This window comes from Chenopodium album, chromosome 10 (genome assembly GCF_948465745.1).
Source record: "Chenopodium album chromosome 10, dcCheAlbu1.1, whole genome shotgun sequence".
NCBI classification, from domain to species: Eukaryota; Viridiplantae; Streptophyta; class Magnoliopsida; order Caryophyllales; family Amaranthaceae; genus Chenopodium; species Chenopodium album.
The window spans coordinates 62,463,684-62,486,269 of record NC_137843.1 but is presented as its reverse complement, the minus strand read 5'-3'; the positions used below and the strand labels follow the sequence as shown (position 1 = coordinate 62,486,269).

At 33.9% G+C, this 22,586-nt stretch overlaps 1 protein-coding gene and 1 long non-coding RNA gene across 2 annotated transcripts; one reads left to right on the top strand and one right to left on the bottom strand.

Annotated features, from left to right (window-relative positions):
• Positions 1-423: 423 nt before the first annotated feature.
• LOC145562868 (uncharacterized) lies at positions 424-7,208 on the bottom strand. Its single transcript, XM_081623288.1, has 7 exons — positions 6,595-7,208; positions 4,112-4,309; positions 3,427-3,699; positions 3,000-3,102; positions 2,392-2,510; positions 2,118-2,297; positions 424-1,247 (listed from the first exon to the last, which is right to left on the bottom strand). The coding sequence occupies exons 1-7, from the start codon at positions 6,886-6,888 to the stop codon at positions 465-467; spliced, it is 1,950 nt and encodes a 649-aa protein (XP_081479414.1). The 5' UTR covers positions 6,889-7,208; the 3' UTR covers positions 424-464.
• Positions 7,209-16,829: 9,621 nt separating this feature from the next.
• LOC145564552 (uncharacterized) lies at positions 16,830-19,012 on the top strand. Its single transcript, XR_014094855.1, has 3 exons — positions 16,830-16,871; positions 17,065-17,132; positions 18,888-19,012. It is a non-coding gene; the product is annotated as an uncharacterized LOC145564552 (long non-coding RNA).
• The last annotated feature ends 3,574 nt before the right edge of the window (positions 19,013-22,586 follow it).

The window sequence follows — 22,586 nt, the reverse complement described above, 5'->3', positions numbered from 1 at the left end:
TTATAAGAAAAGGTAATTATGAACTGAACTGAAAATAAACGTATCAGAACAGACCCTTAGTCCGTTTTGCCATGTATTTGGTGCTGGTGTCTTTAAACTGGTGCTCAAGAAGATTTTGTCATTTGAGGTGATGTCATGGTTTGCATAGGTCTATTTATTCTCAAGAGGTTTTTCAGCTTTGCACGGTCAAGGCACAAGGACGATTCTTGTTTGAATCTTCGCCAGTTGGAGACATTAACACTTCCTCTAGTTGAGCCGGTTTGAATATAGTGTAAGAGATTATGGTTGTTGGTTAATGTCTGGATGTCTTTGTTAAATACATGTTTCGTTGTTAGTGTTAATCTTCGGAAAACTTAAAAGGACATCTCTATAATAGCTTGAACGGTGCATCAAACATAAGCAAGACAAATAATCCTTTGAGGAGATTTCCAACATGTATAAACATAGAAGTATATGGTATTGATTTAATTTTCTTTTGTATCACTTGAGAGTGTTTGGTCATTTTCAAGTTCATTGATAAGCTGTTCCATCGTTTTCTTATACATTGGCATATAATGATCATTAATCATCATTTTTGTCAATCTAATTTTACTATACAAATGTCTAGGTGTTTCGTAAATACCCACATGTTCCTCAGCGGCATCGTTGTCACCTGAACTAGCATCATTGGAAAAACGAGCACATACCATATGCATGATTCGTCCTGGTGGGTAAAACTGATGATTCTCTTGGATGTCTGTAGTGGAAATCTGTTGCTTATTCTCCACAGCATCAGCTAACATATGTGCCTCTTCAGTAATCTCTTTAACGGTGGCAGCTTCTTCCTCCTGCGCTTGAACTTGAGCCTGAGCTTCCTCTTGTTTCTCAAGTTCCTTCTCTAGCTGGTACCACAGCTCACCTTCAGTCACAGCCTCCATTGTTGATGTGGTTATATCTTTATCTGCTGCCAGAAGTTGCTCTTCCTCTTCCTCTTCCTCTTCCTCTGTGTCAATTTCGTGTCCTGAACCTTCACTTGAAAAGTTGTAATCACCATCATGCATTTCGATGTCTCTAGAAGCTACTTCTGTCACAAGAACTTCTGATGTACTGGTGGTAGTAATCAATGAGGCCTCAGCCATATTCTCCTCTTTCAGGTTTATTGATTGACCCACATTCCGACGTCGCGCTCCCATACAGGACCACGAAGACAAGGTTGGACGGGTACGGACAACGGCTTGTGCAACATCCTGAGCACGCCTCATCACAACCTACACATACATAATGATGAATAAGCCAAAGCCTACTTTTTTCCTGAAATATACAACCACAATTTATTACTCTGTATCCAATACTTTTGGTAACCTTTCAGTCAATCACCCATATCCTGCAACTTTAACTTTTAAATCCACTATTTGTTAGATATTTTGTGCATCCCCACTACCCTCCAATGCCTCTAAAGAAGCTCGCACTCTGAGTGGGGCAGGGAGTTGGATATAAAGTTATAAACAACCACATAATCTACTTGACCAATTGTAATAATTTTTGAAAAAATTTAATTTTTTTCAAATTTGACACCTTTGGCAGTGGAATTGCAATTTGCTAATTCAAATTTTCACAAAGAGCAAGAAAAAGGGTCAACGAGCCATTTGAATTTGAATCAGTAGGATCAAAAAGTCAAAATCAGTTTAACAATATAGCAAATGTTTATGACTACCAAAATCGCAATTTGCAAATGCTTGCAGAATTCAAATACAGGCATTAGGTTCAACCTTTTGACAGAAAAATCCTATTGATTTTTAGCATTAGAGCACTTATCCACCCTCACAGAACCCCCAACCCCCCCCCCCCCCCCCCCTTCTCTCTCTCTCTCTCTCCTAAAAAAAGTTTCATTAGGCACCCAGTAGGTAGTTAGGAACTTAGGACATTAGGTACTATCAAGCTATCTAAGTAAGCAATGACGAAAGAGAAGTAATTTGTTTACACACGTCCAAACCTTTTTATCTATAGTGATCTGAGTAGGATAGCAAAAGAAAAATTGATCTTCTTTTCCTTTTTTTATCACAAATATGAAGCTTTATTAGCCCCATGACCTAAGCTGATTTCTTCATAAATCTATTACAAACCAATCCAATAATTACCTGAGTGCCACTGGAGACAGGACGAAAAAGAGCACCAGCACCAGCAACCCTAGCCTTAGCAGTGGTGGCTATATATTGTGTACGGGACCCTATGGCTGAAGCAGAGCGGTAGACGACATTTAGGACTCTTGTTCTCTCAACTTGATCACGTAAATCATTTAACCAAGATGATGCAGTGACCTGCTCACAAGTCAAAAGTTTGAGCCATGTTCATACAGGAAGCAATATAGACATATAATGAAGTATGAAGAAAAGCATGAAGAGATCCCAGCACCTCAGAACGAAGAGCATCAATAGATGTAGTTGAAAACGTCGGCACTAAATCAGCACCATTGATGACTGTAGAAATGAAATGCTTGCCTGATTCTGCCAATTCCCACGTCATACAAGCAGCTGCAAGAATGGACTCTACTGTTAAGCAACTATATGATTTTAACAAAATACTCCCTAAGTCCCTTGTAAAAATATACAAAATAAATAAAGAACACACACACACTTTTAATTCAAGCAATCCCCCAAAAAGTAGGCCACTTACAAACTGAACATTCCCATTATACCCGTTAATACTGCCTCTTAAGTGAGAATATTTTATGGTTATGGTTGAGAAGTGAGAATTCTAAATTGTGAAGAATAGTTATGAATTTTTACTTGATACTTTAAAACAATCTCTGTATCAATTATGCCTTATAATTCAAGGATGGAGGATAGATCCAAATGAATAGAAAATTTATATATTTTTTGTAACTCTTCATTTTGTGCCACTTATTTTTCTTTATTACATGAAACAAGCACTCGACATATAGGACGACTTGTAAAGGGTAAAAATAAAAAATCACAGGATACATTTGATGGCACTCAAAATAGGTCAAGTAAGATAAATACCAGGGGCAAATGATACACAGGTACTAGAGGAAAACTCCTTTTGTTCTCGGAAAATGTACGTCAACAAAGCAGCAGTTCCACCACCAAGGGAATGACCAACAACCTGGAGCACAAAAGGGAGCCACTCAACCCTTTAGAAACATCAATCACAGCATATAATATGTCAGCAATTAATTAAATAGTATACTCAAGCTTCAGTACATTAGTTAAGGATGAAAGTGCAACAAGGAGTTGCATTATTTTACTTTCAATTCTAAATAACTATCAATTAAATGTCCATATGACCAGTAAATTAACACCCACAACAAGTTCAGATAGCACAAATATATACATGCACAAATGTACAAGGCATGTAGAACATATAGATCCAATATACAACACACAAATATAGACATATAGTCAATTAGTCACCAAATGCATTGCTTACCTTGATATTATAATCAGGATGATCATTTAGAGCTTTGATGAGGCAGGGAGTGCTAAGCTTAGCTATCCAACGAGCTGCAGCTACCATCCCACAATGAGCATATCCCAGAATTAAATTGCTAATCCCTCCATCATGTAATACAGAATGATGAAAAGGCACAACTGCACCAGTTGCTGCTGTTAATGTATCTTTGATACTGTGAGTACCTCGAATCAACAAAAGGAAACATTTGTTGCCATGATCACTTATAATTGTAAAAGCAGGCTTCAGAAGCTGCAAATATTTGACCATCAAACACAAACTTCTTTAGAATAAGAGACAATCAACAGCAAAATAGAGTAAAGAGTATCACCCTCAAAAAGCCAAAGTTGTATTACAGAAATTAAGTAGATTAAAATAGAGAATTACAACTACCAATCAACTCCATGCATATGAATATAATTTATACATTATGCTTCCAGGAAAAAAAAGTATGGAATATTGGGTTACGGTGGTGCTGTTTCATACAAAACTTTGTTTCAGTTGTTATGTCCTATATATAATGCATCAACGGAACAAACCAAGAAGTTTTTTCAAGAGAAAATACAACAATGGTATGTGCTGTTGACACTGGACAAAAGCTCTACTAATGATGGCCTTAAATCAGAAACACCAAAAAAGAAACATGCGGAAGTTGTTTGCTTACAGCAGCTTTGGGCTTTTGAAGAAGAACATCAGCCTCTGAGAACCCAGCAGACTCCAAAAACACAGGAAATGGCTTCTTGGAGAAAAGCATACAGAGAGTTAATAGCCTCAGTAAATGTTTTAATTCAGCCACGATTTCAGGACCTTTGAGCTGTATACAATCGCCTCCAGCATAAACACCTGCAACTTGTAAATCACCCTGTAAAGCATAGTTTCAGAGTCAAATAAACTCAACACTGACAAAAAGAAAGACCATATAACTACGACAGTTTCCATAGAACTGTAAACTTCACGAAATAGCTAGATCTCAGTCTCTTTTTGGAAAGTGTAAACTGTATTCCATTGTGAGCAATGCTTGTCAAAAGTGTTATTACAAAGAAGTTTGCTTGGTTAATCTACTTTCAGGAGTAGTTAAAAGAATTGTCAGATTCTTAACCTTATAAAAAAGCACCTACAATGCAAGTAGGATTCACCTTTGAAAAGTACAAAAAAAATTGGGCCTGTTTTACATATTAAAGATAACAAGGTGCATAGACAGATTGTTTTGAAACTTGAAAAATGATTTTTTTTATTTTTTATTTTTTATTTTTAAATATAGCCCAAGAAGCTTTCATCTTTTGCCTAGGGAATTATACACATTAAGGAGTGTTGGGAAATCCCAGGGAAAACAATAACAATCGTAGCCTTAATCCCAAATATGGGAAACAACCCAGAGTATAAAACCTGAAATCAGAGACTAAATGAAAACTATACAACACCCCTATAAGAACTCAGGAAGGCTCCCTTTAGAAAATTATACCCTATATAGGTCTATATAGCTCATCTTCTTTCTCGAAAGACAATCTTCTCTTACCATCTTAAAAAGAAAACCCAAAGCAGGTATCATTGTGAATCCTCCGACATCTCCATTGAAGGCATATGTCACGATAAGGTTCACTAATTCATCATTGTTAATGTAAGATGCTAGGAATTAGCATGGTTTCTGACCAGCAACATAACAACCAAAAGCCCACGTTTAGCTATGTCCAAAAAGGTCAAGAAGTATACAGCCTTATTTCCAAATTTCTGACCAATAAAGACTAGCAGGCTAGCAGCATTGCAGCGAATACCATAACACTTCAATCTCCCTATATTTGTAAATATCTCAACTTCTTCCCCACAACTTATAACCACTACATCGATATTTTGCACCATTCAGCCAACCTTGAGTCTCATAAATAAAAGTCAGAAACTCTTAAAGTACAGTTATAGCATCGGAAGAGTTGATCATCACACCCATCAATAATCATGAACACACCGGCCATTACCCACTCTAACTCACCAGCAGACATTAGAACCAGAGATAGAGTAACAAGGAGGAAATATAAAGAATCGAAAAAGCTAAAACAATGACCAGCTGATGGGGAAGCTGAGAAATAATGGAAAGTGCTATTCAAGGTAGGAAGTGAAGTAATGGATTACTCCCCTGATGTGACAACTAGTCAACAATTACGTATCACTAGTATAATTAGACAGTTACCACAGCCTACAGGCATATATGGCCATTGGTCACTGATAATCAAAGACACCCTCATTTGATAAGAGTTAATCTCAGAACTTGAAATCCCTCAGCCCGTCATAGAGAAGGTTCCATGATCATCTCACCAGGATAGGTTAGCATGCTTTTATTGATAACTAATATGCATGGTGATACTCACCAGTAAACAGCTAACTCTAATAACCCAAAACAAACACATCTTTCCCTACGCATTTCACCTCCAATGCATGAAAGAAATCCTCTATATATGAAGACTATTGTAAGCATTTAAGCTAATTACCTAAATATTAGCATAAACCATTTGAACATTATTGTAAGCATCTAATTAATTCCGGAAAAATAGAAGACCTTTATTGTACATAGTACTTCCAAACCAAATTTGAGATTCCCAGAGAAAATTAACCTCATGCTTCCATTCCATTCTCTCATTTTCCAATCAACACCCTACAATTTGACCCCATTATCCCTGCATCACCATCACCTTTGTCCTTTAAACCCTTTTCACCAAATTCCCAAAAACCAAGTCTCCCTCTTTGTAAGATCCCTAGATTAATAACAAAAGATCATCCAATCCTATGAATCATAAAATCATTCATCTTATCTTAGATTAACACTACATAAGACACATAATCTAATAAAGGTACCTTCAAACTACACATATAAATTAAAGTCCCTAGCTTGCAGATAATACAATCACAGCACTTCGAAAATAAATCATTAGCTTGCCTCTAAGGTACGACATGCAGGCTTAATTGATACAGGGTGATTCAGATTGCTTGGCAATTGACAATTTCCAATCTTTAAGCTAAAATTATAAACTTTCCCAAATACCAACCAACAAAAATCACTAAACCAAAATTAATCTTACACTAATCAACAGTAAATCAAAGCTTAATTCAATCAAAATCAACCTAAATCACCAGAAATTCCAGAAAAAATCAACAAACCTGCCGACGCATAAGATAATTGATCCCAAAAGCCAAATCACCAAGAGGCCATTTCCCCAAAGTTTCCGAATACGTAAACCTTAAAGTTTCCGACAAAGTACTAATCGTCTCAAACCAAGTCGCCGGAGCTTGCGCAGGCCGCCGAGAAATCTTCCGTCTAATCGATCGTGATTCACCATCATTACAACTCCGATCATCACCATTTTCATCAGAATTCGCCGATAATCTCCGATTCAAAAGCACATACAACACCAGAATAGCTCCGGCGGCAGTCGCCATCGCCGCCGTCGCCATCTCCGATCAAAATTTCCCGATCAAAAATCCCAGAAATCGAGAAAATTGGGGGAATGAGAAAGAAATTAGGGTTTATGAGTTGAAGAAGAGGGGAGAGTTGAGGTGAGTATGTAATGGAGGGAAAACTGGAAAAGCGATGACGGAGTTGAAAGGAAATGACGATAATGCCCTTGAAATAGGGGGTTTAAAGGTGAGAAAGTAGGGGTAAAAGAGTAATTTCGGGATGGAAGGGAGAAGGAAGAAGAGAGGAGCAATGGAGTCGAGGGGAGTGTAGGGAGTTGGGAGACAGAGGAGAGAGAATTTGTGAAAGGATAAGGACAAAATATTATGACAATGAAAAAAAAAAAAAAAAGGATGTATGATTTTTATATTTGTAATAAAAAAAATTTGGATTTGGATTTGGTTGAAAATTAAAAAATTATGATTAGGAGTTTTTTGTAATGATTAATGGTATCGTTATGGTAAATTGATAAGTTATTGAGTCATTGTCTATTGTAGATGGATTTGTTGATCTTTATGTTATGGGTGTGTAAATTTGGATTTGGTTGATTATTTTGAGTTATTTTGGTTAACTATCCACGTTAAATCATTAACTTTTTTTATCTTGATAGAAAACTATTTAGTAATTAAATTAGGTAAGTTAGAGCATAGTACTCTGTTGATTACGGTTGTCTAACTTGATTTAAATTCAATTCAGATAATATATGTTTAAATAAGTCCAGAGTTCATGTGTGACAATATAGGTTTTAATGAGTTTAAATCAGATAAGTTTATACTTCGTAACTAATAAGAAGATTGATGAGATAAGATAATACTTTGTATAATTATAAATAAACTAATTAATTACATATTAATTTATTGCGCCAAATCATCAAGTGTCGTGCCACCTTGGATAGATTTCATAAGATAAAAAAAATTAGATAAAATCCTATTTTCAATCAAATTAGGATAGAATTTTAGAATAAGATTATTAGTTTAGAGTTATTTCTTCGATAAAATACCAAATAATAAATTTATAATTAGGCCACAGGACAACATCATTTAGCGTTTTAATTTTTCGCCAAGTATTGTACCACGTTGGATAAATATAGGTTGACTTTGTAGCAAAAAAAGTTAATTTATAATTCTATTTTCAATCAAATTGAATTATGATAGTATAATTTTATTTTTAAAAAAAAGCCCATAACTACCCGGGAATCACCGGGGCACAAAACTAGTTATAAATAAACTAATTAATTATATATTAATTTATTGCGCCGTCAAAAAAAATATATAAATAAATTAATGAATTAATAAGATAAGATAAATGAAGTTTAGTCAAATAGAACATTGTCCTAATTTGATTTTTATTTTTTTTTATTTGAAATGTCGTCTTAACTTAATACTTAGCACAATTAAGCTATAATGAAATTCATAATGAGTTAATGACTATGAAGCAAACTAGAGCTGTCAATTCGGGTAAACGGGTCAGGTAAGAGTGCGTCGGGTCAACTCGGGTCGGGTAATTTCAGATTAATTCCATAACTTATGAGGGTCGGGTTTGGGTTGGGTCATGCTTGAGTCGGATCACGTCGGGTCATACTTCTTATCGGATTTGGGTCGGGTTTAGGTTGGTTTAATAACAGGTCGGTTACATTCGGGTCGGTTGAACAATAGGTAGGGTTTAATTCGGGTTAAAACGGGTTAAAACGGGTTAGGGTAATTCTCGGGTTCGAGTCGGGTTTGATTCAAGTCAATATTTTGCGAGTTAGGATCAAGTCGGGTCATTCTCGGGTTTGAGTTGGGTTCGGTTCAAGTCAATAATTTGCGGATTATAATCAGGTCGGGTCATTCTTGGGTTCAAGTCGGGTTAATTAGGTTTAAGTCAATAATTTGCGGGTTATAATCAGGTTGGGTCATTTCCAAGTCAAGTCATTCTCGGATTCAAGTCGGGTTATGTTCAAGTCAATAATTTGCAGGTTACAATCAGGTCGGGTCATTTCCAAGTCAGGTCATATTCGGGTTCAACTAACTAAAAATAGATAATTATCATTTTTATCAAGCTAATTATTTCCTTTGACTATAATATACATGGCAATATAATAGGGAAGTATAGTTTATAATTTAGAAAAATAATTATCTCCTTTGACCATACAACAAATATATACTTCGTACTATATTTAAGTCTTAAATTTGAGTATAATCTACCTTTCTTTTGCTGGCCTGGACCGATTTGGTCTCCCAAGACAAAATGCTTTGATCAACAATAATAAGGTAGTCTAAATTGTATTTAAGGTGATTTGAAATCGAATCAGGAACAATTTAGGTTGAATTTAGGTCGGTCAATAACAAGTCATGTTAATTTCGAGTCGAGTTAGTAACATATCAGGTTGAATTTTTGGGTTAGGTAAGTAATAAGTATGGTAAAATTCGGGTCGGGTAAAAAACAAGTCGGTTGAATTTGGGTCAGGTCAATAACAAGTTGAGTTGGTTTCGGGTCGGGTTTGTAACGGGTTGGGTTAAATTTGGGTCGGGTTGAATTCAGGTCAGGTTAGTAACAAGCTGGGTTAAATTCAGGTTTTTGACGGGTTAAACAGATTTGGGTCAATTTCGGATCAAGTCGGAGTCGGTGCAAGTTAATTAAATTGGCTGTTGTAAACCGGTGAATCGGTGCAAGTTATAAATAGATATATTGGCTGTTTAAAAGCAAATTGAATGGTTCAACACACCCAATTGGACTCCCATAGAGTATTAGGTACCATAGTAAACATTTCGGCAATTTTTATTTTCGAGCGAAAAAAAGTCAAAAAATTCCAAAATTGAAGGCTAATATCCACGCTTTTTGTGAAATTTTGGAGGTTTCGGGGCTCGGTGTTGAAAAGTCTTGAAATGGGATACATCTCCAGGTCATATATTGCCGTTTGGAACCATATATGATCATTATTTGTTGTAAAAAATGTTCGTGGTAGGCTTGAATTAATGAAATCGGTGCAAGTTGTAAACTGCTAAAATTGGTCGTTTAAAGGCAAATTGGATGGTTCCACCAACCCAATTGGACTCCCGGAGGATATTAGGGACCATGGTAAACATTTCGGCAATTTTTATTTTCGGGCAAAAAAAAGTCAAAAATTCCAAAATTGAAGACTAATATCCACGCTTTTTGAGAAATTTGGAGGTTTCAGGACCCGGTGCCGAAAAGTCTTGAAATTCTAGGGAATACATCTCGAGGTCATATAATATCATTTGGAACCATATATGATCATTATTTGTTGTCATAAATGTTCGTGGTAGGCTTGAATTAATGAAATCGGTGTAAGTTGAAAATCGGTAAATTGCTCGTTTAAAGGCAAATTGAATGGTTCCACCCACGCACCCAATTGGATTCCTGGAGGGTATTTGGGACCATGGTAAACATTTCGTCAATTTTTATGTCCGGGCAAAAAAAATTCAAAAATTTCCAAAACCGAAGGCTAATATCCATGCTTTTTGATGAGAAATTTCTAATGTTTTGGCCCGGTATCGAAAAGCATTGGGATTTTAGGGGATCCATCTCGGGGTCATATAATGCTATTTGGATCCATATATGATCATTATATGTTGTATTCATAAATGTTCGTGGTAAATTTGAGTTAATGAAATCGGTGCAAATTGTAAACGGTAAATTGGTCGTTTAAAGGCAAATTGGATGGTTCCAAACAGCCAACCGGACTCCCGGAGGGTATTAGGGACCATGGTAAACATTTCGGCAATTTTTATTTCCAGGTAAAAAAATTCCAAAATTGAAGGCTAACATCCACGCTTTTTAAGAAATTTTGGAGGTTTCGGGTAGAGCTGTCAATTCAGGTAAACGGGACGGATTTAGGTCAGTTAGAGTGGGTCGGGTCAAATTGAGTCGGGTTAATTCGGATAAATTCCACAACCTATGCAGGTCAGGTTTGGGTTGGGCAAGCTTGAGTCGGGTCACGTCGGGTCATACTTCTTATCAAGTTTGGGTCGGGTTTAGGTTTGGTTAATAACAGATCGGATTACATTCGGGTCGAGTGAACAATAGGTCTGGTTTTCACGAGTTAAAACGGGTTAGGGTAATTCTCGGGTTCAAGTCGATTTCTGTTCAAGTCAATAATTTCCGGGTTAGAATTAGGTCGGGTCATTCTCGGGTTTGAGCCGGGTTTGGTTCAAATTAATAATTTGTGGGTTATAATCAGGTCGGGTCATTCTCGGGTTCAAGTCGGGTTCGGTTCAAGTTAATAATTTGCGGGTTATAATCAGGTTGGGTCATTTCCAAGTCGGGTCATTCTCGGATTCAAGTCGGGTTATGTTCAAGTCAATAATTTGCAGGTTACAATCAGGTTGGGGCATTTCCAAGTCAGGTCATATTCGGGTTCAACTAACTATAAACACTACAAAAATAAAAGCTTTTTAGCAACTAAGTTTGGGAACAGATTTTTAAAATGTTGCTAAATAGCAACTATATAATCTTTTTTTCATTGACTAATTAAAAGCGATATTTTATGCTTTATTTTTTAATAATTAATGGCTACATATTTTTGATTTGTTGCTGTTTAAAACAAATTGTCTTACTAGCTGTTACTAGATGACATCATTTTTTTTCTTCTTGTTTCCATATAGTAACATACTATGGCATGCAACAAATATTTTATTTGTATTGATTTAGAAACAAACAAAGGCAATGAGCTTTTGAATTGTTGCTTTTAGAAACAAGTCGTCTAAACTATTGTTGCTAGATGATAACGTATTTTTTTAGTTGTTGCCATTGGAAACAAGTTGTGTTACATTTTGTTGTTAATTTATATGTTGGCCACTTTTTTCTATTATGTATAAAATTATTTGAAGACACTCTTCTTATTATTTGTTGCTATAATGATATCAAATAGAGACGGATTAAAATTTCGTCTCTTATTTAGAGACGGATTTTTTTATTTTGTCTCTAATTTAGAGACAAAATTTTCAATTTCATCTCTAATATTTCATTCACTTATTATAAATTATATTCCTATATGTAAACAAATAGTACTTGGTATAGTTGGTAAAAGATTCACCATGTGACTTTGAGGTCACAAGTTCAACTCCTACCAACTGCGATTCTTGTGACTGGAGATTCAAAGAGCCTTACATGCAAAGTCAAGCCGAGTTGACCTAACATGAGTGAGATTTCAGATTGGTAAAGGCCGAGATCGAGTTGTACCGAATCGCTAATAGGGATTAGGTTTTTCTCTCGTAGTGTTGATAGCAATCAATACTTATGATTTGTTGCTATTTTAATTTTATGAACCAACTTTAATAATTTGTTGCTATTTTTAAGAACAAACATTAATAGTTTGTTGCTATTTTAGGAACTAACATTAATAATTTGTTGCTAATTTTAGCAACGACCAATGGTTATCTGTTGCCAAAGTTGGCAACGAGTGCACCAAAAACAGCAACCATCATGGAAACTATATATAAATTGATGCAATATTGCAACAAAATTGTTTTGCAACTAGTAGCCAAAATTCCATGGCAACAAGCCTTTTAGTAACAACAAATTTTCGTTTCCAATCCATTGCTAAATAGAGTTGGCAACGAATTTTTGGTGGATAGCAACAAATTTTAGTTGATGCTATATTGACTTAATTTTGTAGTGAAATATATAATTATCATTTTTATCGAGCTAATTATTTCCTTTGACTATAATGTATATGGAAATATACTAGGGAACCATAGTTTATAATTTAGGAAGATAATTATCTTCTTTGACCATACAACAAATATATACTATATTTAACTCTTAAATTTGAGGATGATGCTCCTTTTTTTGCTGCCCTGTACCGACTTGGTCTCCCTTGACAAAATACTTTAATCAACAATAATAAGGTAGTTTGATTTGCATTTAAGGTGATTTAAAATCGAATCAAGAACAATTTGGGTTGAATTTAGATTCGGTCAGTAACAAGTCGTGTTAATTTTGAGTCGAGTTAGTAACAGATCGGGTTGAATTTTTGGGTCGGGTTAGTAATAGGTATAGTAAAATTCGAGACGGGTCAATAACATGTTGGGTTGAATTTGGGTTAGGTCAATAACAAATCGGGTTGGTTTCAGGTCGGGTTTGTAACAGGTTGGGTTAAATTCGGGTTAGGTTAGGAACGGGTCGGGTTGAATTCAGGTCAGGTTAGTAACTATTCGGGTTAAATTCGGGTTTTGACGGGTTAAAACGTGTTTGGGTCAATTTCGGTTCATGTCGGGTTCGGTACAGATCAATAAATTACGGGTTACATTCGGGTCGGGTCATCTCCAGTTCAGTTCATGTTCGGATTCGGGTCTCACATATTCGGGTCAGCTCGGGTCTAGGGTTGGTTTCAGGTCGGGTCAGGTCACCATTTTTTCAGGTTTAGATGGATCGGTTAATAATCGGGTTTGAGTCGGTATTTCGTGTCGGGTCAACTTTTGACAGCTCTAAATTAAAGCAAACAAGATAAAGGAAATATTTCTATAAGAAAAAGTTAAACTTTAGTATACACTCGTGATTGAATAGTAACACTAACTAGTTAGCCTACCAAAAAAAAAATAAGTATGACATGCGATTTGAATAATACTACATGCATGGCTACATTTTTACATATTTACAATAAAAATAGTACAATAATTTGACTAATTATCTAGGCACCTAAATAAGTAGTGAAGGAATCTAAGTAATAGACATATATAGTCCAGACAAAGAGAAGATGAGAAAAAACATTGCCCTTAAGCTTCATCGAGCCCTTAATTAGCTGCATCGAGGTTTTAATAACACAACTCTATACTCTATTCTCTATATTAAGAATAAATAATTTTGAACTTTAAATCATATCTTTGGGATATATCACAATAATTTCCAACTCATTTTCTAAATTAAAATTGTTATTTTGAAGTTCATATGGAGTGATTTAAGGATACTTACAATATGACACAAAATGTTACAGAGTACATATTTCTAAATGACTTCTATTTTTATTAACGGTCTAAATAACTTCTATTTTTACCAATAAAATGTTCAATTTTTCCTGAGATAAGCCAGGTTAGCTAATTCAGTACTTTTAAAATAAATTTATAAGTAGATACTTCAATAGTAAAGTCAAATCAGTTTGAAAAATGTGAGACGTGTGTACATGATCTTGAATATAATATGATCATGTAGTTGAATTTATATGACATGAAAACTTTGTTTTAGAACATTTTGAATCAAGGAATAACATAGACTTTGTAAAAAGGTTTGCATGCATGAATGCATGAGATTACATTATTTTATAGCAGTTGTCATGACCTCCACCTTTGTACTTTTTTTTTTTTTTGATACATCAAATTTAAGTACATTTGACACTTCTGATAATAAAATGTAGCTAGCCATTGGGTAAATGGCTTTCCTGCCCTCAATAAAGGATATAATAAATTCTTATTAAAGTTTGGAGGTGAAAATTTCAAAAAATAGATATGTTCAAATGGAATGCAAATTGAGTACAAAGTATCTATATACGAATTGTTAATTTTGTTTTTACTCTATAATTGAAGTTTACTTCTTGAACTTATGTTATTTGTACTTATTTTGATAATATAGGAGTACATTATAAAATTTTTAAACTATACGGTGTATAAACAAATTGAATATGGAATTGCTTGATTTGAAGGCGAAACCCAATTAAAATGTTTTGCACAAAGTACCATTACTAGAATAAAGGTCCTTAGAAGTCAATATTTGTATCTTTCAATACGGAAATACCTTTCCTTGTTCCCAAGTTGGCCAAGTACACTCTCTTTGTATTCATTTATACAACTATATTATAGACTTCAATACAACTTTATGGTTGAAGGACTAAGTACAACTTTATGTTTTGAGGACTAAGTACAACATTATCAATGAAGTTTTTGAAATAATTAAAGAATACTTATTTTCCTAAGAAGAAATTGTAGTTTTACCTTAGTTTTGTTTGTACATATACAATGAGAGTCAATCACATGAATAAGGCCAGGGCATGTTTTGATTTATTGAACTGAACTGAGCTGAATTGAATTGAAATAAACTGAACTGTTTATGAGAGAAGGAAATTAGGAATTGAACTGAAATTAAGCGGAAGAGAACAGGATGTAAAAGAGATTTGATTTTAAGTTATAGCTATTCATAATTATGTAGGTTGACTATACATATCTCTCATATAAAATTATTTCAAATCAAACAAGTACATACCTGAGCTTTAAAGTTATTGCATGCACTAACCTAAAAATGTGTGTAATAAATTAAGACAGAATTTGAGATAACGAAGTATTGTGCCTAAACGCGATTGTGTACAACTTCATGTATGTACCACTTCATTTTTATTTTTATTTTTTGGCAGAATGTACCACTTCATATTGTGTACAACTTGATGTACCACAGAGTTGAAGGACTATAGTGACTAGTGAGGTAGCTAAAAACAAAATTTAAGGGCAACACGAGAAAGCGTGATAAAAATTGAAGTGAAGCATTTACGAAAATCATGTTCATCGTGTCAGTTGGCCTTAATGAAGCATCTTAGTATACAACAGTAAAGTTGATCCAATCTCATATTCTCATGCATACATTACTAAGCTGAATTTGCTGCATAATAAAAGATCATACTGCTATGCCCAGACATTTATATAATTTATGTCTACATTTTTATAATTTTTCGAGTGAGATTAAGTTATAATTGAATTGATAACAACATAATCGTCTTTATATGGTGAGTCCAAAAGGAAGCTAATTTGTAGAGAAATGATGATCTCAAAAAGAAATTTCTTTGAATTTATATTATTATATTCGATTTTTCTTAGTAGTAAATGAAAAAATCTAAAAAAATTATGTCTAAAATTTTATGATAAAAAAAAAAGTCGTACAAATTTACTTTGTCTAAAAATATTTTTTATTTCTTAACTTATATTATAAACCGACCCTTAATTATAAGTTTATATAAACACTCAACATCCTTCATATTAGGTTGTCGTTATCCATTAACAACTCTAATAATAGCCAATTCTTAATTTCTTATGAATCAATTGTGACCAATATTGTTGGCCATTAAAATAAAGAAAAATTTATCAAGAACCAATTACTTGTGTTAATACACAATTAATCAAAATATAAACACATTGAAAAAAAACATTCCCTTTGAAAATCAAAAAATATATTTAAAAATAAATAAATAAACTCAATCTCCTGTCAAGTTTAAAATGATACAATTCACATTTTAACTAATCCATAAGTCAACACTTTTTATTTAAATGAAATAATAATCACCTAACTATAAGTTCGAAAACTCAAATTATATCCACCACTTCATAAAAGCCTTTGACAGATCATAAATTCCCCGCAATTAGAGAATACCATAACATAACTCCAATTAAAATTGGAAAACGTTCCAACTTACCAAAAATGTAAAGCTAAACATAATGTTGCTTGGTACTCTTTACTAGTCATTCCCACCAACTAACCAAACCACCCAAAATTCCTAAATTCCAAAATTAAATCATTCATTCTTCAATTCATTTTTTCTTCCTCCTTTTTCTTAACCGCTCCACTTCTCTCTCCTTCACTCTCCCTCTTTCTCTCTCTAAAACTCCCTCTATCTTTCACTCTCTAGAATATGGTGAGAGTAAAACAACCACAAAAACAAGAATTACCAAACAATAATTATGATGTTAAATCTCATTTAGCCATTGATACTTGTAATATTTACCATAATTCTCATTTTTCTTGCATTCATATTAATAATAATAATCATTCTTTTGATAATTCCTCTATTCAATCTCATTTTATTGATTGGTACTTGATTCTCAGAGTAAGTTCTACTTTTTTCTAAAAAAAAATTATTCATTTATTTTGTTTTGAAAATGTGACTCTGTTTTCAAAGAGTTTCTTGATAATGGGGTTTTGAATTTATTCTTTTTAATTTTGTAATTGCAGGTTACAGAAGATTCAAGCTTTTCTACCATTAAAAAGCAATACCATAATCTTGGTATTTTCTTAATCCTTTTTTTTTTTAATAATGTTGATCAATATCAATATTAAACTATTAATCCCCTGTTTTAGGATCATAATTGACATATATATTGTTTGACGTATAACAAAAATAAATATATTATCTTATAATGTAATATGAGGAATTATTTGGGTTTTTAATTTTATTTTTTTATGGGTTTTTTGGATAGCATTGTTGCTTCATCCAGATAAGAATAAACATCCAAAGGCAGAGTTTGCTTTCAAGCTTATTTCTCAGGTATTTTTGTTATCATTATTTAAATTTCTGTTAAATTTTGTTAATTACTAGAATAATTAATTTCAAATTTTGGTGAAGTAATTATTTGGAAATAAGTGAAATGCTTAGTTAAGGACAAAATATTTGAATTTAGGCTCATGCACAAATAGGGAAATCTGTTTGGGCTCTGTTTTCAGAGTCAAAGATTATTATTGTTTTTGTTTTTGATTTTCTGGGATTAGGATTTTTGGGGTTTACCACACTTGTCACGCACCCTATTACCCTAATTTTCATAACATATATTTTAACAACCCTTTTTTCATAAGAATGTGACCATAATATAAGTTTTGAATGGATGTTATGTTCGAAATAGTTAAACAACGTTGTATGTATACTATTTTAGTCGCTTAACAAGTAATTAAACACGTATCATGTCGACATTCTTATGTGAAATGATAAGAGTAGTTTGATTATTAAACACGATTTTTTAATGTTAGAGTTTTTAACAATGTTAAGGTACAATCTTTAATGTCATAGACTCTTTTAGCTACCTAATAGCAATAGTACTGACCTTAGTTTAACAAGTATGTACTACGTATCAATAAGATATTTTCTTAGACGACCTTGATGTTTTTTTTTTTTTTTTTTTCCAGTAAATGTTTGAAAAAATTAAGCAATGTTAGAATAAGCATTTTCTTGGAATTGTTCACTGTTTCAAAAAAAAAAAAATATTAGGGAAACAATTAAACAATGTTTAGAAAACCTACGTTTATTATTATTATTGAAAAAGATGATAGACCCTGTTTAATATAATTACAATTAAAGTTGATAGAGTCTGATGAAGCAATTATGTTATATACTTAATTACTTATATTAGTTCAACTCTCCATATCTATAGAAAAATAAAATGAGTTTATTTTAAAGTATATTCCATGTAACCATAGATTATAATGTGAATAATATATAAATGTTTGAATTACATCACAAATGTTGTCTTATTTTGGTTGTTAGTTTATTTAATTCTTGGTACATTTGAATGGCTATTATTAATTTTAACAAGCATCAAAAGACAAACATCCTAATTTTCAATTTTAGTATGACCAAGTATCCTAAAATTGGAACAACTTGTCACTAAAAAAAATAAAAATAAAAATAAAAAATTGAACAAGGTGTGTGTAATAATTGCTTGTATGGCTTTATCATTTGGTTGTAGTCAATTTTAGAGAAGATCCATTATTCATGATATTACATAATATGAGACATTTGGTTGTAACATACTCAAGATAGCACCATCACATTTTTCATGGTGAAATGGTCAAGTTATTTTTTATATAGATTATAAAGATGGTATATATCTATATATATAGTGAATGCTTACTTAAATTTTAGTACAATATTACAAATCTCTTTGTGTTATTCAATTGTTGTGTTGATTCTACTTTAGAATTTCTTATCTACTATTGTATATATCGTTACGATATTACCACTTTGATTCTTTTAGAATTAGAGTTTAATTCTCATATGGACAGTCAGAATAAATGAAAGGAGATAATTTTAAACGTTCATGAGGAAATAAAGTTATTGTTTGAATGTACATAAACGGAAGTGATTTATATAAATTTGAGGATAGAATTGTGCATGTATTATTCTAAGTTTTAAAGCTTGGTCTTAAGTGGGCTAACTATCAAGTCAAATTAACCTAATTTCAAAAAATAGGCTATATGTTCTCTTTTATCTTTTTTGTTACCATTTTTAACCACTAAATACATTTTACAGGCATACAATTGTCTATCTGATGAAGCAAAAAGAATATCATTCAACTTAGAAAGGTTGAGAAACCATTGCACTCAATGCAGCAGAATTCCACACAACACAAATCCTACACACAATTCCAATACTAGCTCAAGCAACTCTTCAAACTCAACAAAAAACTCGAAATTTTATAAATTACAGCAGCACTTCAGAGCCATCAGAGATCAACTAATACATGAAGCCAAGGTCATAGAAAGCTGCATTAGAGTCCATCAACGTCCAAAAACCGAGTACCCGGTTTTCGATCCATCAAGTTACACACACTCAGGCTACCCACATATGAGAAACAACCATCATCATAATAATCTGTTTTACAAGAAAGGTGCAAGTTTTAGGGATGTACCAAATCGGAAAGTGGTTCCGAATTTTGATCAAAGAAAAGGCAGGTGTGAAATCCCCATTTTCGAGCTTAGAACAGATTGTAGCTCATTGAACATTAATTCTGCTTGTGTTAGTTCTTGACAGTTAGTATGATTATACATTCTTTAGTCTTGGCCTATTCTATGCAGACAAGCAATTTTACAGAAAAATGATGGCTTTATTTTTTTTTTGTTGGCAAATTCTTATTTTCCGTAATAATTGTTATGAAATTAGGCAAAGGGTTAGTCAAAAAGCTATCAAAATGTCGGATCAACATGCTTAATTATTCAAGTCAATCTCACCTAATATTTAGGTTTGTTAGGGTAATTACAGAGTTTTTCCTTTAAATCAGCAATAATTTAAAGACTTTCCAACTAGACCTGTCAATTCATGTAAACGGGTTGGGTTTGGGTCGGATAAGAGTGGGTTGGGTATACTCGGGTCGGGTCAATTCGAATTAATTTCATAACCTATGCGGGTCGGGTTTGGGTTGGGTCATGCTTGAGTTGAGTCATGCTTGAGTTGGGTCACGTCAGGTCATACTTCTTATCGGGTTTGGGTCGGGTTTAGGTCAAGTTAATAACATGTCTAGTTACATTCGGGTCGGGCGAACAATAGGTCAGATTTAATTCGGGTTAAAACGGGTTAGGGTAATTCTCAGGTTCGAGTCGGGTTCGGTTAAAGTCAAAAATTTGCGGGTTAGAATCAGGTCGGGTCATTCTCGAGTTTGAGTTGGGTTCGATTCAAGTGAATAATTTGCGGGCTATAATCAGGTCGGATCATTTTCAATTCAGGTCATACTCGAGTTCAAGTCGAAGTCGGGTTCGGTTCAAGCTAATAATTTGCGGGTTATAATCAGGTTGGGTCATTTTTGAAGGATTTATGTCTTCGATAAGTGCAATTACTAGATATATCAAGGATCACTATTATGGAGATAATAAGTTCATTCTATAGGGTCGTCAATATCTGGTGCTAGATATGATAATTGATCTTTGGGTTAGTTAAATAGCCCAAAGCCTTATAGAATGGATCCTATGAGGTCACACAACAAGGGTATTGGGTTAAGCAAGTAAGAGGCCCATTAATGGGCCTCATGAGCAATTAACTAATCATGAATTGGATTAAGCTAGCATAGTTGGATTGGAATTAGGTTTTGGGCTTTTGACATGGGCTCTTATTTAGAGATGAGATCTATAAATAAGATACATGTCTAGGGTTTGCAGTAAGCAGTCATAATTCACACACTGTGAATTTTGACATCAAGGCAACCAATCCCAAAACCCTAATCCTCTCTCCAACTCACGGCCCTCATCCTCCCCTCACGTCCGTACGGCCGGCCACCCCTTGGTGGCGCGTGTGGTGGTTCGTGGTGGTTCTTGGTTAGTATGTCGCTCTTCTCCGTAGAAGGTCAATTGAAGGTTTCAATTGCAACTAACTAGCATTAGTGGAGGTCTTAACTTGTGCCCGTGGACCAAGTAGAGGAATCACGCTTGAGGTTCTTTATCTCCCCTTGTTCTTGCTCGATCACACGTGGAATCACGCTTCAAAGGTACAATTATTTGTTCTTTATGTGTTATGCATTAGATCCTTGGATTAGGTACTGTATGAATATGATTCATGTTATTTCCGTTGCGTAGTACCCATAAATCCCTACAATTTCCAAGTCGGGTCATTCTCAAATTCAAATCGGGTAATGTTCAAGTCAATAATTTGCAGGTTACAATCAGGTCGGGTCATTTTCAAGTCAAGTCATATTCGGGTTCAACTGACTATAAAAAGATAATTATCATTTTTATCAAGCTAATTATTTCCTTTAACTACAATATATATGGCAATATACTAGGGAACTATAGTCTATAATTTAGGAAGATAATTATCTCCTTTGACCATACAACAAATATATACTATATTTAACTCTTAAACTTGAGGATGAAGCTCCTTTCTTTTGCTGGCCTGGACCGACTTGGTCTCCCTAGATAAAATGTTTTGATCAACAATAATAAGGTGGTCTAAATTGCATTCATGGTGATTTGAAATTGGGTCGGGAATAATTTGGGTTGAATTTAGGTCAGGTCAATAACAAGTCGTGTAAATTTCGAGTCAAGTTAGTAACAGATCGGGTTGAATTTTTGGGTCGGGTAAGTAACAGGTTTGGTAAAAGTCGGGTCGGGTCAATAACAAATCGGGTTTAATTTGGGCCAAGTCAATAACAAGTCGGGTTGATTTAGGGTTGGGTTTGTAACAGGTTGGGTTAATTTCGGGTCGGGTTAGGAACGGGTCTTGTTGAATTCAGGTTAAGTTAGTAGCAAGTTGGGATAAATTCGAGTTTTGACAGGATAAAACAGGTTTGGGTCAAACTCGGTTCAATTCGGGTTCGGTGCAAGTTAATTAAATTGGTCGCTGGTAAATCGGTGCAAGTTGTAAACCGATAAATTGGTCGTTTAAAGGCAAATTGGATGGTCTTACCCACCCAATTGGACTTCGGAAGGTAATAAACATTTCGGCAATTTTTATTCCGGGCGAAAAAAAAGTCAAAAAATTCAAAAATTAAAGGCTAATATCCACCTTTTTAAGAAATTTTGAAGTCTTCAGGGCCCTTTGTCTAAAATCCTTGAAATTCAAGGGAATAAATCTCGGAGTCATATAATGTCGTTTGGAATCATATGTAATCATTATTTGTGGTCATAAATGTTCGTGGTAGGTTTGAGTTAATGAAATCGATGCAAGTTGTAAATCGGTAAATTGGCCGCTTAAGGGCAAATTGGATGGTTTCATCCACCAAATTGGACTCCCAGAGGATAATAGGGACCATGGTAAACATTTCGACAATTTTTATATCCGTGCGAAAAAATGTCAAAAAATTCCAAAATTGAAGGCTTATATCCACGCTTTTTGAGAAATTTTAAAGGTTTCGGGGCTCGAAGTCGAAAAGCCTTGAGATTTAGAGAATACATCCGGGGGTCATATAATTCCGTTTAGAACCATATATGATCATTATATGTTGTCATAAATGTTCGTGGTAGGCTTGAGTTAATGAAATCGGTGCAAGTTGTAAATCGGTAAATTGGTCGTTTAAAGGCAAATTGGATGGTTCCACCCATCCAATTGAACTCCCGGAGGGTATTAGGGACCAAGGTAAACATTTCGGCAATTTAATTCTTATTTCCTCAAGAGAAAATAAATAGATTATAGATGTACTGTTAGAAGTTAAAAGGTATAAAATTAAATGATAGATTTATTTTATTTTATTTTATTTTGAAAAGTTGAATGATAGATAAACATGTATAACACTGATCAATAGAA

Coding starts and splice junctions, on each gene's coding strand:
- LOC145562868 (XM_081623288.1), bottom strand. CDS start 6,888: ATGGCGACGGCGGCGATGGCGACTGCCGCCGGAGCTATTCTGGTGTTG. Junction 4,310..6,594: donor ATTATCTTATGCGTCGGCAG/GTTTGTTGATTT, acceptor TATGCTTTACAG/GGTGATTTACAAGTTGCAGG. Junction 2,298..2,391: donor TTGATGCTCTTCGTTCTGAG/GTGCTGGGATCT, acceptor ACTTGTGAGCAG/GTCACTGCATCATCTTGGTT.